The sequence below is a fragment of the Falco punctatus genome, assembly GCF_963210335.1.
Source record: "Falco punctatus genome assembly, chromosome: 7".
Lineage (NCBI taxonomy): Eukaryota > Metazoa > Chordata > Aves > Falconiformes > Falconidae > Falco > Falco punctatus.
In genome coordinates this window covers 52,622,924-52,637,216 of record NC_137587.1, presented here as the reverse complement: position 1 = coordinate 52,637,216, position 14,293 = coordinate 52,622,924, and the positions used below count along the sequence as shown (strand labels likewise).

The 14,293-nt window shown below is 38.6% G+C and overlaps 1 protein-coding gene across 1 annotated transcript in view; it reads right to left on the bottom strand.

Moving 5' to 3' along the window:
• TRPM1 (transient receptor potential cation channel subfamily M member 1) overlaps positions 1-2,453 on the bottom strand; it is a 102,206-nt gene extending 99,753 nt beyond the window's left edge. Inside the window, exon 1 of the mRNA XM_080395555.1 lies at positions 2,147-2,453. Coding sequence (XP_080251681.1) covers positions 2,147-2,149 — 3 coding nt within the window. The 5' untranslated portion in view covers positions 2,150-2,453. The remainder of the gene's footprint in view (positions 1-2,146) is intronic.
• Positions 2,454-14,293: the final 11,840 nt, after the last annotated feature.

Here is a 14,293-nt window from a genome sequence, read left to right as displayed (position 1 = left end):
ATTCCATTAACAGTATTCATTAATTAAGCTAACAGGAGCTGCTGATATTGTGCTCGGTGCTGCACAAATGCTTTTCCAAAAAGGCTTATTCCAAGATAGTCACAATTAGTTATGTTGTGCTTGCTACCAAAACATCTAGACAAATGTTTGCACAAGCAAATCCATCTTCCACTTCAACAGGAATTATCCTGCATAAGGACATGACCATAGGCCAGGATTGTCCGAAATCACTATGGTGCTGCAAAATATTATCATTTTGAAGTCTTTCAACTCTTCAGAACCTCCCCATTACTCTGTTACTGATAGGATAAACCTGCTACTCTCCCAAACTGAAAGCAAATGGAAATGTCAAAATTACTCTTCAAAAGGATTTAATCCTGTTAATCCATTAATGTATTCTCTACAAGTTGGCTAGCTTCAGAGAGCCATTTCAGTTATTTAATGTATTTTTAACTTGAAAAAACCCAGGCTCTTCCAAACTGTTTTTCTCTTACTGTACATATAAAAAGCTGCAGGAGATCAGACTATTATCTCACCGGTGTGTGCAATAACCTCCAAAGCAGATGACAGAGGGCCTATCTGAAATGAGCTGAAGCAGAATGAAACTGCACAGCATTTTATAGTCAAGGTAAAGGAAAGGAGCAGTAAGTTTCCTGACTACTAACAAAGTGCTTTGCCTTCCAAATCAGACAGTTTTGCAGCAGTAGATTTATTTTTGAAGGAGCAACACGAAACCAAAACTGTAAGTAGAAATGCTCCTCATTCTGGACTGTTGCATACTTCAAACTATAAAATCAAAAATGTTTAAACATTTGTAAACTACTACTGTTACTGGCTTCTCAGTGGTCCAGTAACAGCATTGCACTTGCCTTTTCTCATTTCCTCACACTGAACATTTTCCAGTCTTCTTGACCTCCCCCATCTACACATTCAGATGCAGTGGTCACGAATCATGCAGATCACAGAATTAATATATTAATTTGATATCATTAATAGAAAGCTGTGGAACAACTGCTAGGTCTCATTATTAGCCAAAACAAACAAATCACTCCACTACAACACATTTTGAAGTTTCTTCCCATAAGATTTTTATAGCTTTCTTCCCTCTCTTTACAAAGAACTAAAGAATTACGTTTTAAATTTTTCCTTCTTCTTGAGTTCTTTGCCATTTGTGCTACAAGTACTTTTATATTTGTAAAACTTAAAAACAGATAGGAAGGGATGGAGGAAGGAAGGAAGGAAGGAAGGAAGGGAGAACCTAATGGCAATAAATACAGCGTTCATCGACATAAATGCAGAACGGGTAGTGACAGTGCTCCACAGTGGGGTACAGTAACTTGGTACCAAACTAGAGGGAAAGGCATTGAGGTCCAGAAGATCAGACAGACACTGGGGAATCAAAAATTACACAAACATTGAATTACTTGTTTTATCACAAACTCCATTACAAGTAGTGCCATTCAGCCTCCAAATAACTTTATCTTTATTTTCTTCATAAATTACTTCATAAATTCAAACAGTTAATGACATAAGGCACAGATTAAAGCTCTGTTTTTACACATTATATTCAGGACTGTAATTTCTGGCCTTACTGTTAACATGAATAAGACATAAATGATGGGTAGGTTTAAAGAGTTATGAAGAGGAACAGAAATCAAACCAGTCAAACAAAAAATTCCAAAGTTCCATGTCCCTAAACACAAGAGAAAAAAATACAGAAGTTACATTTTCAAGTTCTGAAGGAGCTTGAACACATCATGAAATCATGATGGTCTTCCTTGGCAGTATGGTAATTTTCCAGGCAAAGTGTATTTCTTATTTGCAAAAAAAGCTTTATAATTTTGCAATACAGAGATTGACATCTTTCTTAGGTCTGAGTAGCTGTAACTTAATGAGGAGCATTTGGAGAATTTTACACCATTTTTACAGAACTCTCCTTAGAACTTCCTGTGCACAACAGAACTGATAGTGGAAGCACCATGTCTTCAATTCCCTTTGACAGTTCACACTTCAGTTATACGCTGCAGTACATTATTGTTTTATCTCAGTTATAGGTCTTAGCCATTACATGCTCCAACAGTTCTTGATTCTTTAGTTTCCACCCCTGAAATGAAGCACAGAATTTTGTTCAGTGCTGATTACCTACCATGAGAATAAGCACGCTGCAGGCTGCTGGGGACTGCTGTCTGCTGGGCAAAGAAAGCTGACTTCTTTTTCTGTAAACTACATATCCTCAAAGCGATGCTGTAGCAACCTAGGCAAAAGCATATTTGGGATTAAAAATGTAACAATTTCCACAGCAAAACTCACACAGCATGTAACTGGCAGGTGATATCTATAGAAAAGAAGTTTCATTTAGTCAGTTCTACACTTAAACTCAAAGGAAGACTGTAGGCCACTTTGTGGTACTTTTATTCAGCATTGTCTGTTTATCCATTCCAAGGGTCTGTGTTATTTAGCCACTGTCTGTTCCCTCTCTCATTCTCTTGCAAGAAAAATAGCAGGTTTAAAATAAAATTAAGCAGATCATGAGACATGTGGACAGAAGAAAAAAAATAAAGAATAACTTCTGTGTCAGTAGGCCTGTAAATTGGTGCCTGTGTTACCACCTTCACATATTAGAAATAATGTGTACTGCTCATATAAACAACAAAATGCATGCCAGTAATCTTATTTCCATAACCTGCCTAGGGAGTAGAACCTGCAGAGACCCACCAGATCTTTTTGTCACCTCACCCTTGGGGACAGACTCAGCTTCCCTACATCCCTAGAATCACAGAAGAAATGAAGTTGGAATGGCTTTTGAAGCTCACCCAGTCTGATCTCTCCTGTTCAAGGGAGAGCCAACTGAGAAGCTGGATCAAGTGGTTCAGGGCTTTGTCCAGCTGAATGCTGAAAACCTCCAAGGACGGTGTTTCCAGTCCTCTGGCCAGCCTGCTCCACTAATCAACTGTTGCCCACTGTAAAGTATTTTTTCCATATGTCCCTCTGGAATTTCCCTTGCTGCAACTTAGAGCCATTGTTTCTTCCTCCTCCACCTCTGTGAAGAATCTGGCTCCATCTTCTCTGTAACACTCCTCTGCTTTGTGGAAAACTGCAAGTAAATTCCTCCTCAGCCCTCTCCTCTCCAGGCTGGACAAACCCAGCTCTTCTAGTCTATCCTTATACCAGGTGCTTCCATACCATAATCATCCTGATGGCCCCCCACTGAGACATTTTTCAATCCCTCTCCTGTGATAACAGGCTCCCGAAATGAAGACAGTATTCCAGATGCAATCTGGATGCCAAACATAGGAAACAAACATTCTCCTCTTCCTACTACAGCACAATACAGAGCCTTCATCACCATGAGGGCACACTGCTCACCCATCTTCAATTTGCTGTTCACTGGGATTCCAGGTCCCACTAACATGTAGGCCTTAGTAAAATTTCAAGTTAGTGTTGGTCCATTCCTCAAGCTTGGTGGAGAAACACACACAGCCACACATATCCCTCCTTAGTATGACTGCCAGTTTCCTACAGGTGCATTCTATCCTATTTTCCAGGACACTGAAGGTGTTACACTGTATCAGCCCCCATCATTACACCTACAGACACATTCACACTGAAAATTAAAAATGAAAAAAAAAAAAAAGAGTTCATCTCAGCAGTTTAAAATTACTGCATTGAATTGAAGCACAGCAGGATAACTTGGAGTCTGAATTTGTGATGGGGTGGTGTCTTAGATCTTGCAATCTTAACACAACATCCTTAGAGACATCAAAGATCTGGTTTACAACAGGCAGAACTCCATATAACTGCAGGCTGAGCCAGTGAAGACTTCTTGCATAGACAGGGCTAGCTGTCAGCTGTTTAACAATTTTCCATGTGGCTACACAACCAGTAGTACTAACAGTAGAGCAGCCTGTGGTTGGATGAGCTTAATTTGATCATAGAACACCATGAGCTGCTCTCTTACAGCTCTGTGGCTTCTTCTCCCTAGGTAGCCTCCAAAGTACATTAAAGGCTGCTCACACAAGCAGAGAGCTAGTTTTCAGAGGGTTTGGAAGCACACTGTGACACACAGCAATGTAGAGCACAATCACCTTCCACCTAAAGTGAGTAGGTGTGGTACACTGGAAGTGGAAGAGAATACCTTATGTCACAGAAATGGTGTCAGGAGAGCATTTTTACAGGCAAATTTGTTCATCACTGCACCTTTGACATTCATATGTTTTCAAACAACACCACAAGAAGCTCTAGTTACTACTAGCAGTGACTTCATATCTGATTAATAAAACTAAATTAGTTACCTGGTTTCCTTCCCTGGTTTGAAACTGCCTGGGAAGGAAGAAATAGCAATACAAGAAAATGATGGCTGAGAACAGCACAAAACACTATGTGCATTCATCTGTTCCTGCCCCATATACAGTAGTATTATGATTAGATTGCATTGCCTAGAACTTAGTAGCTATTGCTATATCACTTTCCATCTTAAGATTGAATAGAATTGAACATTAAAAACCTAAATTCAATATCCTTGGGAAACAAGAAAGCATTGTCAACTCTAACAAAGGATGGAGTGGCTGAGGCAAGGGACAGCTGAATTACTTGTTTACATCTGTGTGACTGAAAAAATAAGAAGGACCTCCAGGTGTGACACATCACCTTTTTGTTGTTGTTGGGGTTTTAGTTCCGCCCCCAGTACCACTGATGGCAGTGTTGATTACCAAAAGAAAAACAGTCACAGCTCCCAGCTTGGATGGACTGCACATTTCCTTATCCTTTAATTACACATGTACTGGTAGTAGTGGATATGCACCACATGTCAGGCAGGCATTGGATAATGCCTTCCATGGAAAAGGATAACACACCCATACTTTACACATCAATCTAATTTTCTGCTTGAGCTCTGTTTTTCCCCCTATAAATATTACCCATATAACTAACAGAAATCCAACTCATCATTTCACAGATAAGGAACAGTATAATTGGTTAAAGGTTCAAATATTGATAAGAAACTCGCTAATTTTGATTGCTCAAGCTCCGACAGTTTCTGACCTAATTCTGAAAAACGCTGAACAAGCATCAGCTCCTATAATAGCAAACAGGAGCTGCCACATTTCTTCAATTCAGATTCTTGTTGCCTCAAATGACTTTTCAAACACTGAAGCAGATAAAAGCCCTTATCCAGCATGTAAGACTATCTAAATTAATCTCAGTGGGCATTTGTGAGGACCTAGAACATCATTAATGGGTATTCTTGGAAATTCAGGACTCGATGGCACATTGTATGCCACAACCCCATGGACAGTAACTTAGTTCACATGCAAATTGCCTACTAATATAATTAGAGAGCTACTGACATCTTACTGCTGTTCTCAAAGAGGCAGAGCTGAAAAAAGGACAGTGGATCCCTTCACTACTCCATCACATATTCAATTTCCAACCAAGCTGAAAAAGCTAGGGGCACATTTAGAAACAGCTTGGAGGCACTCTGACAAATCACTTCCTTGTCTCATCCTAGGATTATGCAAATAGTTAGATCTTCCAAACAAAGAAAAGGGAAGAAAATCAATGTGTTGACTTCTGCTTCTTTAAAACAGGGAGAGGTAAAAGCTGAATTCTAAAAATGGAACTACGAAGGTAATTATAATAAAAAATATTGCATGCAGATTAAACTTCATAACTGCTTTAGGGACACAAAAACATAATAAGCAAAGCTCTTTAGAAGTAATGCAGCGGTTCAGTTTGAATACTGAATTTAAATACTAAGTTACTACAGATATTTCAGGCCTTCACTTGGGATAAATCTGTTTTACCTGTGCAAAGCCTAAAGCACTGGCTGTGATGTTTCACTCCTGGTTTTACTGTTTAGAATGGCAATGTTACGTTGCTTTGGGATTTTATGAAATGTTATGAAATTTCAGCTCCACTAATGAGCCAAAGAATGAATGCACTGTAGAGCTGCAAATTCTTTCGTAGGCAAAAGCAGAGGGAAAGATAATTTAAAATGATTTCTCCAGGTCTATTCATTGCTTCCACTTTCATATGAATAGCTACAAAATAGTACCAAGCCAGGGGAAAGAACGTTGCTCCCCGCAACACTTGGCTCTACCAGCTTGTGCACTTAGCTACTAAACTGGTACCAAGGTTCCAAGTAATGTGCATAAGGAATATTGGTATCTTTCCATAAACTGCTGTCTTCAGAATGTACCATGCAACCTCAGTCAATTCAGACCAGGAAACTGGGCTAAGTCCCTATCTCAGAAAAGCAGCTGTGCTTTCAAACAGTTCTGCCTTTTTGTTCCTTTTCCTACAGCAAACTTTCTAAAGAATTTCAAGTTTATTAAAACACAGTTATTGTGAAGTATTTCAGTTTTGATAAACCAGTACTTTTTGACTGAAACCTCTTTCACTCATCAGTTCTCCAATCAGCTACATAAATAAGCATTTCCATATTGAAATAAGAAATGGAGAAAGATCCTAATTTGAATACATTTGTGTAAGTTACGGGGCAGCCATTGGAAAGCTGAGCTAATGCAAGTATTAGTAGAATGAAACCCAGGCCCTGTTAGTTTCTCATGAACCTAAGAATGCAGTAGCACTGGTGAAACCGATTAACCATCTTCCATTAAAAACCACAGATCTATGATGCAATTTTTGGTTATTACTGTGCAGAAGAAATAAGAATGCAAAACTTAAGTTTCTATAAAAGCAACATTTTCAGTAAAACTATTGAGATCTAGTGTTGTGAGGAAAACAGAAATCTTTTTTAAAAAAAAGGTTTCAAAAAATATGGAAGGCACTTCTGTGGACCAAAAATATGTACTTATGATCAATATTTATCTAGCCAAAGGCATAACTAGTGGGTTAAAAACTCATCTAGGTGAACAACAAGTTCATGGGCTCTCATTCAGTGTAAGAAGCAAAGCAATTTGCTTTTTATTTTGTCTTCAAAGCCCAATTTGACACAATATTAAGTTGTCCATAATAGATACTGGTGGAAACAGATGAGAAACATCACTAGATCTCGGATAGCAACCTAACGTGCAGAATTATATAGCATGAATTACAATTGGAAATAACTGAATTGCTGTAACAGGATAAAAACCTCCTTCCTCTCCTACCTGTAGAATTTAGCCTTGGAATTGATTAATTCAGGACCTATATCTGCCCAGTTACTTTGAAAGGAGCACAGGTAGCCTGTCATCCTTGGACCAGATGAATTTCTAGTCCCCTTGCCTTTAGTTATATGGAAAGAATTAAAGAGAAGAAGCTTGGAACAGAATTCAAAAACCTGAATTCCGTCCAGCAGTTCAGAGCATACAGGCCATGCAGAGCTGAAGATCCTCGGTAATTGGTATGGAACAATGTCAGTGTGGCAGCAGCTCAGTCATATTGTCCTATTACTCTGGATACAAAGCTGAGTCTTTAAAAACATTCTAGGATTACAAATCTACTTTAAGGATAATAACAACAAATTAATTACAATGATGTTCATTCAGTCTCAGCACACCTTTCCTTTTAGGAAGAAACTTTCTCTTACCTATAAGTAACTTTCCTTTCAGACAGCTAGAAAAACAGAACTCTTTCCTGTCCTCACAGTTGTAGCAAAACAACAAACTAATGACAAAAAGGATTATACTGCACTCCATGTGATTATCTTCCAGACCAGCTTTGCTGCAAGCCTCTCCATTTTCTGTGCATCACCAGCCCTGAGCAAGGACTTCTCACTGGACTCAGACTTGTGTATGCAACAAAGCACTTCCTTGTAGTTAATTAAAATACCTATTAGTCTAGACTGACAAGTGTTAAAAAGTACTAACAGAGTATTCACCCCTGGATGACCACTATGATCAGTTTGCCTGAAAAATCAGCTCATGATTTTTCTTCATTTTCCCTAGATTTTCATTATTTTTCTAAACACTCTGTTTATAGTCAAGCAATTAAATGTGGTAAATAAAATGCCTTTACATATTTCCTGTTAAATATAGTTTGAAATGCTTTCCTTTTCTGCCTAAAACATGGGTGAAACTGTCTGTACATTAACACGGTTATTTTTGCTCTGTAATAAAAATGGAATGCTAGCCCTGTTGTTGCATTAACAAACTGGAACTAGAGGGGAGCACCAAGGGTCCATTGTGTTGGGCAGACTGGAAATACGCTGGGGGCCTTGTGGGTGTAAGCAGGGTGACCCTAGATCCAAAATGCAAGACAGACTGTTTTCAGAAGTAGAACCATTGCCACTGGTGGTGACCTCCCACTGAAAATGTGATTCATGCCAGGTGCTTTAATGTATACTGTATACAATCAGCTTCAGCATCACAATCTTAAAAGCAAAGGGGGCTTTGACATAGATTTCAATGAGGATAGGATCTCATGACAGTAATAAGAGTTTTCTTTCTAATTTCAGCTGAGCAAAAAATTGTCATCATTTCAGCATTCAGTTCACCGCTTTCTACAACGCAATACTGTGGTCTCAAAGAAAGCTGGTTAAATAAATCTAGAATATTTCCATATCTACCAGCCAACTAAAATAAAGGCTGAAAGAAATACTTAGAGATACTTAGAAAGAGATACTTAGCTAACAACAGAGGATGTGGAAGGGCAGTGAAGAAAAAGAGAGAGATGAAGAATGAAATCATAAACAAAATGAGTAATTTAAATACAAGTGAGCACTGAAGCCCACAAAGCCCCACTGATCTGGGAGCTGAAAGAATGAGCCTGTAACTCTGCAAGTACCTTATTTCTGCTTCCCACCACAACGCAACACCTACAACTGGTGACAAAAGCCCGCTCCCTGCTTGGGTAAACAAAGAAGGTCTGAGCAGCTGGAACCCTGCTCTTATTCAACATACTAAATAATGAAACAAGGCTTCCTACTGTGCTCCACTATTCCCAAGACAGAGGAAGCAACTGCTTCTTGTTGGGAGATAACTGAGTCGCTATCAGTTCTAAAAAGGAAGGACAGACTTCCATTAGATGCTTCATTAATGTTAATGTACCAGTTCTCTTATTCATAGCACTGAATTCCAATGTGAAATTCCAAACACATAGTTACTAGCACCACATCCATTTGGTACCTTCAGTGGTAAATACCTCTTACCTCCATCATTTGGGAACTCGGTTCTCGCTCACAAGTAACGCTTTTTTTTTTTTTTTTTTTTAGTATCACCAGCTCCATCTGGTGGGTATCTTGCACCACATATTTTCTTGACGGGAAAATAGCACTTTCTAATACCGTTTTGGTTGTCCTTCCTTTAGAAATATAAGCATTAAAATGTCTACTATTTCATTCGGTTTACATTATATTAGCATGTGGGAAAGGTCAAATATGCTGAAATATCCATCTTTATTCTCAATTAATTGTCCAGGAGAGGTTTAAAAACCTCTCTGTAAGGAAAGGAATTTAATTGGCCAGCGACCTTTCCTAAACCATAATATACTGTTATTGTACATAACCATGTTGGCTCTGATTCTGAAAACTGCTTTTCAAATGAGAAAAATAAATAAAATACATAAAATAAATTTTGACCAGTTAGTAATAATGGCAACTGTAACCTAGAGAAGACCTAGAAATAGGCATATGCAATACATTTTGATGCAAGAACAAGGCGACATAAAGTATGAGTTAGCTGCAAGATAAAAGTAAACATAAGGTTTAGAACAGGTTCAGAAGCAAGGTAAGGAACTGAGAAGCAGATCATCTCTTCCTGGCCCTGATTTCCTATGGGACCATGTGCAAGTCACCCCATACCTTTAATAATTTGGTTTCTTTATGTGAACAAAAGAAGCAATCATATAAACCTATGCAAAGACTCTTAATTCCCTGATATTTGTAAAATCATCTGGAGTCCTTGGACAGATTCAGGTGTGACTACTGTCCGCAAAGTGCTTGAGCAAGCAATCCCTACGTCTCCACAAGAACTTTCTCAACTGTATTGACAAGGCCGCAGTTCTTCACAGTAATGAATTTTAAAAATTTATGAGATATTCAAAGTACTCTGCCAACTTTAATGAAACTTGCAAAAGAGAAAGAAAGGGAAACCTCTGCTTGAATTCTCAAGGGTGTTTATTTAAAAGAGCTGGCTACACGAACCAAACATCTAATTTCAGAGTTCACACATGAGCAGAAGTAAGAAAAATAAATGAAGAGCAACAGAAATCTAATAGTGTCAATCCGTCTTCTCTGCATTGTAACTTTAGCCTTTAAAGGTCTTTTCATTTCACTTAAATTTACTTATCACAAATGATGCAGTCGGGAAACACAGATCCATAACCTAGCACACATCAGCGAGCAATGAATCAGCATCTCCTGTATGGTCTTGTCTAGCAGAGCTTAGCACCATCTCAATGTATTGCTGGTTCCTATTTATTCTCGTTGCTTAACTCACCGAGTCCTGTGACATTCCAGTGGGTTTTAGCGTTATGCTGGATGTTTTCTGGTTGTAGCATTTTACCTTCTGTTGATAAGTATTTGTTAAGAAGAGAAATATGTATCAAAGTAGTGAGACCTAATTAAACTGAGGGAGATTTTAAGAAGCCAATTAGGAGAAAATGTCATTTCTCTCATCTGCCTACCAAGCACTAGATAAAAATGCAGCTGTGCCTTTTGCTGACCATATGTGCATAATAAGAATAAGGCAAACCCATAACATTTGTATTGATTTCCTGGGAATTGCCAACAGGAGTTGCTGTAATGCTCATACTAGAGCAAGGCAACACCACGCACTCTCACTCACAGACTGTCAGGAGCACCTCATCCCTTTTATCTGTTGATTATAACAATAGCTCCAGTTTACGCTCAATGGTGAGAAGTCCCAAGTTCATCTTGGAAACAAAAAGGTTCTGGGCAGCTACAGATTGCTACTGTAGTGGCAACAACTAGACCTAACAGCCCCCAGCCTGCCATGCCCTCTTACTGTGAGAGGCAAATGGAAGTTAGCTGTGACAGACCAATCATCCAGGTCTCTGTCCAGAAGCAATTATACAGAGAATTCCCACCTTGACCAGCTCCTTCAGTTACAGGATCTCCATTTCTGCTAGGAACATTTATCACAGTAATACATTCCAACAGACCAACTCATGTCACACTGATCTCCACAGATATGACAGATGAGAGTGGATTTTCTTTGCTACTTCCTAAATTTCAATAAGTGACATTGATAAAGGGATACCTAATGGGGCAAGGAATTCTCTTTTTTCCTTTTTCATCATCAATCTAACATTTTTGTAGTTGAGATCACTTAAGTTAGCCCTCTCTCTCTCCCGACTATAAAGTCTCAGAGGCATCAATAAAATCAAAAACTGCTCCAAAACACACCTACTACAGTCAAATGAGCAAAGTGAGACAATCAAAAACTACAATCCCACCTGACCTTGCGGTAATAGGATCACATCAAGATTAGTCAGTCATAGATTAAACCCACTGAAGGAAACTAATCTTTCTGCAGTCAGCTAAGACTATATGTTTACCCACTAAGCTGGGAAAAACTCAAGAGTGTAAAATGCTTATCTGCTGGAAGAGACCACCTAGGCTGCAGCTACCTGAATGTTTAGCACACTTACTGCTGCACCACTGACCTTAAGGTAACTTCAGAAAGGAAAAGCTCTTTAAACAGGTTTTTAAACTATATTGTGTGACTGATGAAAAAAATATACATTCAAGTCAGTAGAGCACTGTTATAGTAAAAGGCTCTTACAGACTCTACTAATACACATTTGGGCAGTCAACGTTTTGTCTGAGCAAAGCAGTGCAGACAGCTTCCAGAAGAAATTCTGCACATCAGCACAAAGATGCCTTGCAGGCACCGGGACAGCCTTCCTTTGGCTGGCAGAGAAATATTCCATTCAGACTGCAAGCAACAGGAAGCTCTAAGCTATGGCAGCTTCGAGGAGGAACAGCAGAACCACTGTGTTTCTCTGCCCATGAATACAGCAGCTGGTAACTCTGCCTAACTACAAATGTAGTAGCCTACTTCTATCCTGCCATGTCCTTTTGCACAGCAATGACCAGAAAGCCACAGTACAAAATGGGCGTTTGTTCCCTGCCAAGTACCGTCAAACTACTGCTTGCCCAATCTGTAACAGTAATGGCACTTGTCCATCTCCATCCAGGGAATAAGGTACATTTGGGGGCATCTTCTTCCTCATAGGAAGTTCCTTTCTGGTGCATACATCACACTTCTTCCCTAGAAAATTATTTTACCAGTCCACATCTTCAGGAGCTACCTCCATTCTACTGTCTTTGTCCAGGTTTCTCACAATCCTTTTGTACACTTCCTTCTCTCCTTCACCTTTATTAATTAAAATGTATTCCAGGATATCTATTTTGATTTTTCATCAAAATATCACCATTTGACTGAAAGAGGGGATCTGGGGGAATTAACACAGGAATAAAAAAAATGTTTTGGCAGTGTTTCCTCACATGTCGTTAGTTTTCTACTTATGGAAACAATCACAGCCCAATGTCTCCAGATAACACGGCTAACAGTTGTACCTGAATAACCAAGAGTCTGAGCTGACACTGAAGATACTGCTTTACTGAAAGCATAGGATAAGTGGCACCAAAACCAGGCTGTGCAAACCTCTGGACAGTCACCACTGCAGAAGCACCAGAACAGCAAGGTCCCTGCATGGGAGAGTAGCTGCCTGTCTCTCTGTCACCGTCATACTACTGGTGCCTAACTTACCAAGTTGGTCTATTTTGATACTCATCTTTTAAAGAGCTCCCGGCTCAACAGAGATAAAAGTGCAAAACTTAAAATTAACATATCCACTTAGTGTTTGCAAATGTACATATGCATATATCCAGTCAATATATTCCTGCTTATTAGTCTATGCAAAGAAGCTCTCCCCATGTCCTCAAGAAATTTCATCTTCATGTGCTACAGAACAACAGCATTGCAATAAAATTAAGCCTTCAAGAAATGAGTAGATAATGTCTTGCAACAAGTTCATAAATAATGAATAAAGTCCAAGACTAATTTGACAGAAGATAAAGAAAAATTCTTGACTACTGGAAGACATTTCAGTTCACCAAGAAGCAGTATGTTTTGTGCTGTGCAATACAACTTGTTGCTTTTTTTCCTTAGCAATTTACAGATTTCTGGGCCCATTCCTGCATACATTACAGGTGTTGAATTCTCCACATAAAATTTAGTGTAGTTCAGAAACAAAAGCGGTGCATATTTTAGGACTTACATGGGAATTAAGCATAGACTGGCTTTATGCTGGCCCTCAGTAGTAGGCTGAATTCCACCTTTAATGAATTTAATATGAATTAGGCTTTTCCAGGATCTGCAGGACTGGGCCTATGGTTAAATTAGAAAACTTGTTATATTGTTTCACTGCAATTGTGTAATTCTCAGCATACACACATTTTAATCAGAATTTTGACATTTGTTTAGTATGAAATTAGCAGATACAATAGGAATCAACCAAAAGGACAAAATAATATGATTATCACACGGTTGTATACCTGTGATGTCAATCCAGTCAAATTATTCCATTTAGCTCTTTGCATGTGCAGACATTAATCAATTCTTTGTTCTGTGTTTGTACAGTAACTAGCTCAACAGGATCCATGCCTTAGCTTTCTGGGATCATAAAAAAAAAAAAAAAAAAAAGAAAAGAAAAAAAATAATCAGTACCACCATGTGCTTGTTAAGGTTTTTGGTTTTAATCAAATTCACCAGGAAAGTAAGTGTATATTACCTTCTCACTATCCCCTACTCCCACAAGGTTCTGTTAAAAATATTAGTATTGAAAAGAAAACACATTCAATGCAGAAATATTTTTGCATCCATTAACAGGATTATTATTCCCTAACAAGACTCAGGAAACTTAACACCAAAAGCCTATTTTTTTCAGGACACACGTAGTTGTAACCATGAATTAAAAAAAAGTCCCAAACTGAACAAGGAAGAAACACAGTGATATGGTATCTTGAACCATTAGTATTTTTAAGATGAAAATTTGGCCTCAGCTTAATGCAAAAGGTTTAAAACTAGTTGTGATGGAAGTCTGTCTGGCTTGAAATGGGAACAAGACTGAAAGCAACCATTTGTAGCTCTGAACACATACGTATGCAATTACTTCTGATGACTGTATCTTTGGTTGACTCCATTTGCAGACACTTATGCTGACAATGTGTGACTCTTACTTCCTTAGATTAACCCACATTTTATCCAAGATGTCCTTGCAAGATGGATCCTTGGAAGAATTATGTTTGCTCTCAACTTCTGAACTTTTCATTTCCAAACTTGTGCAGTCTGAGGAAAGCGTGAAGGCACATGCTGTTATCACTCAG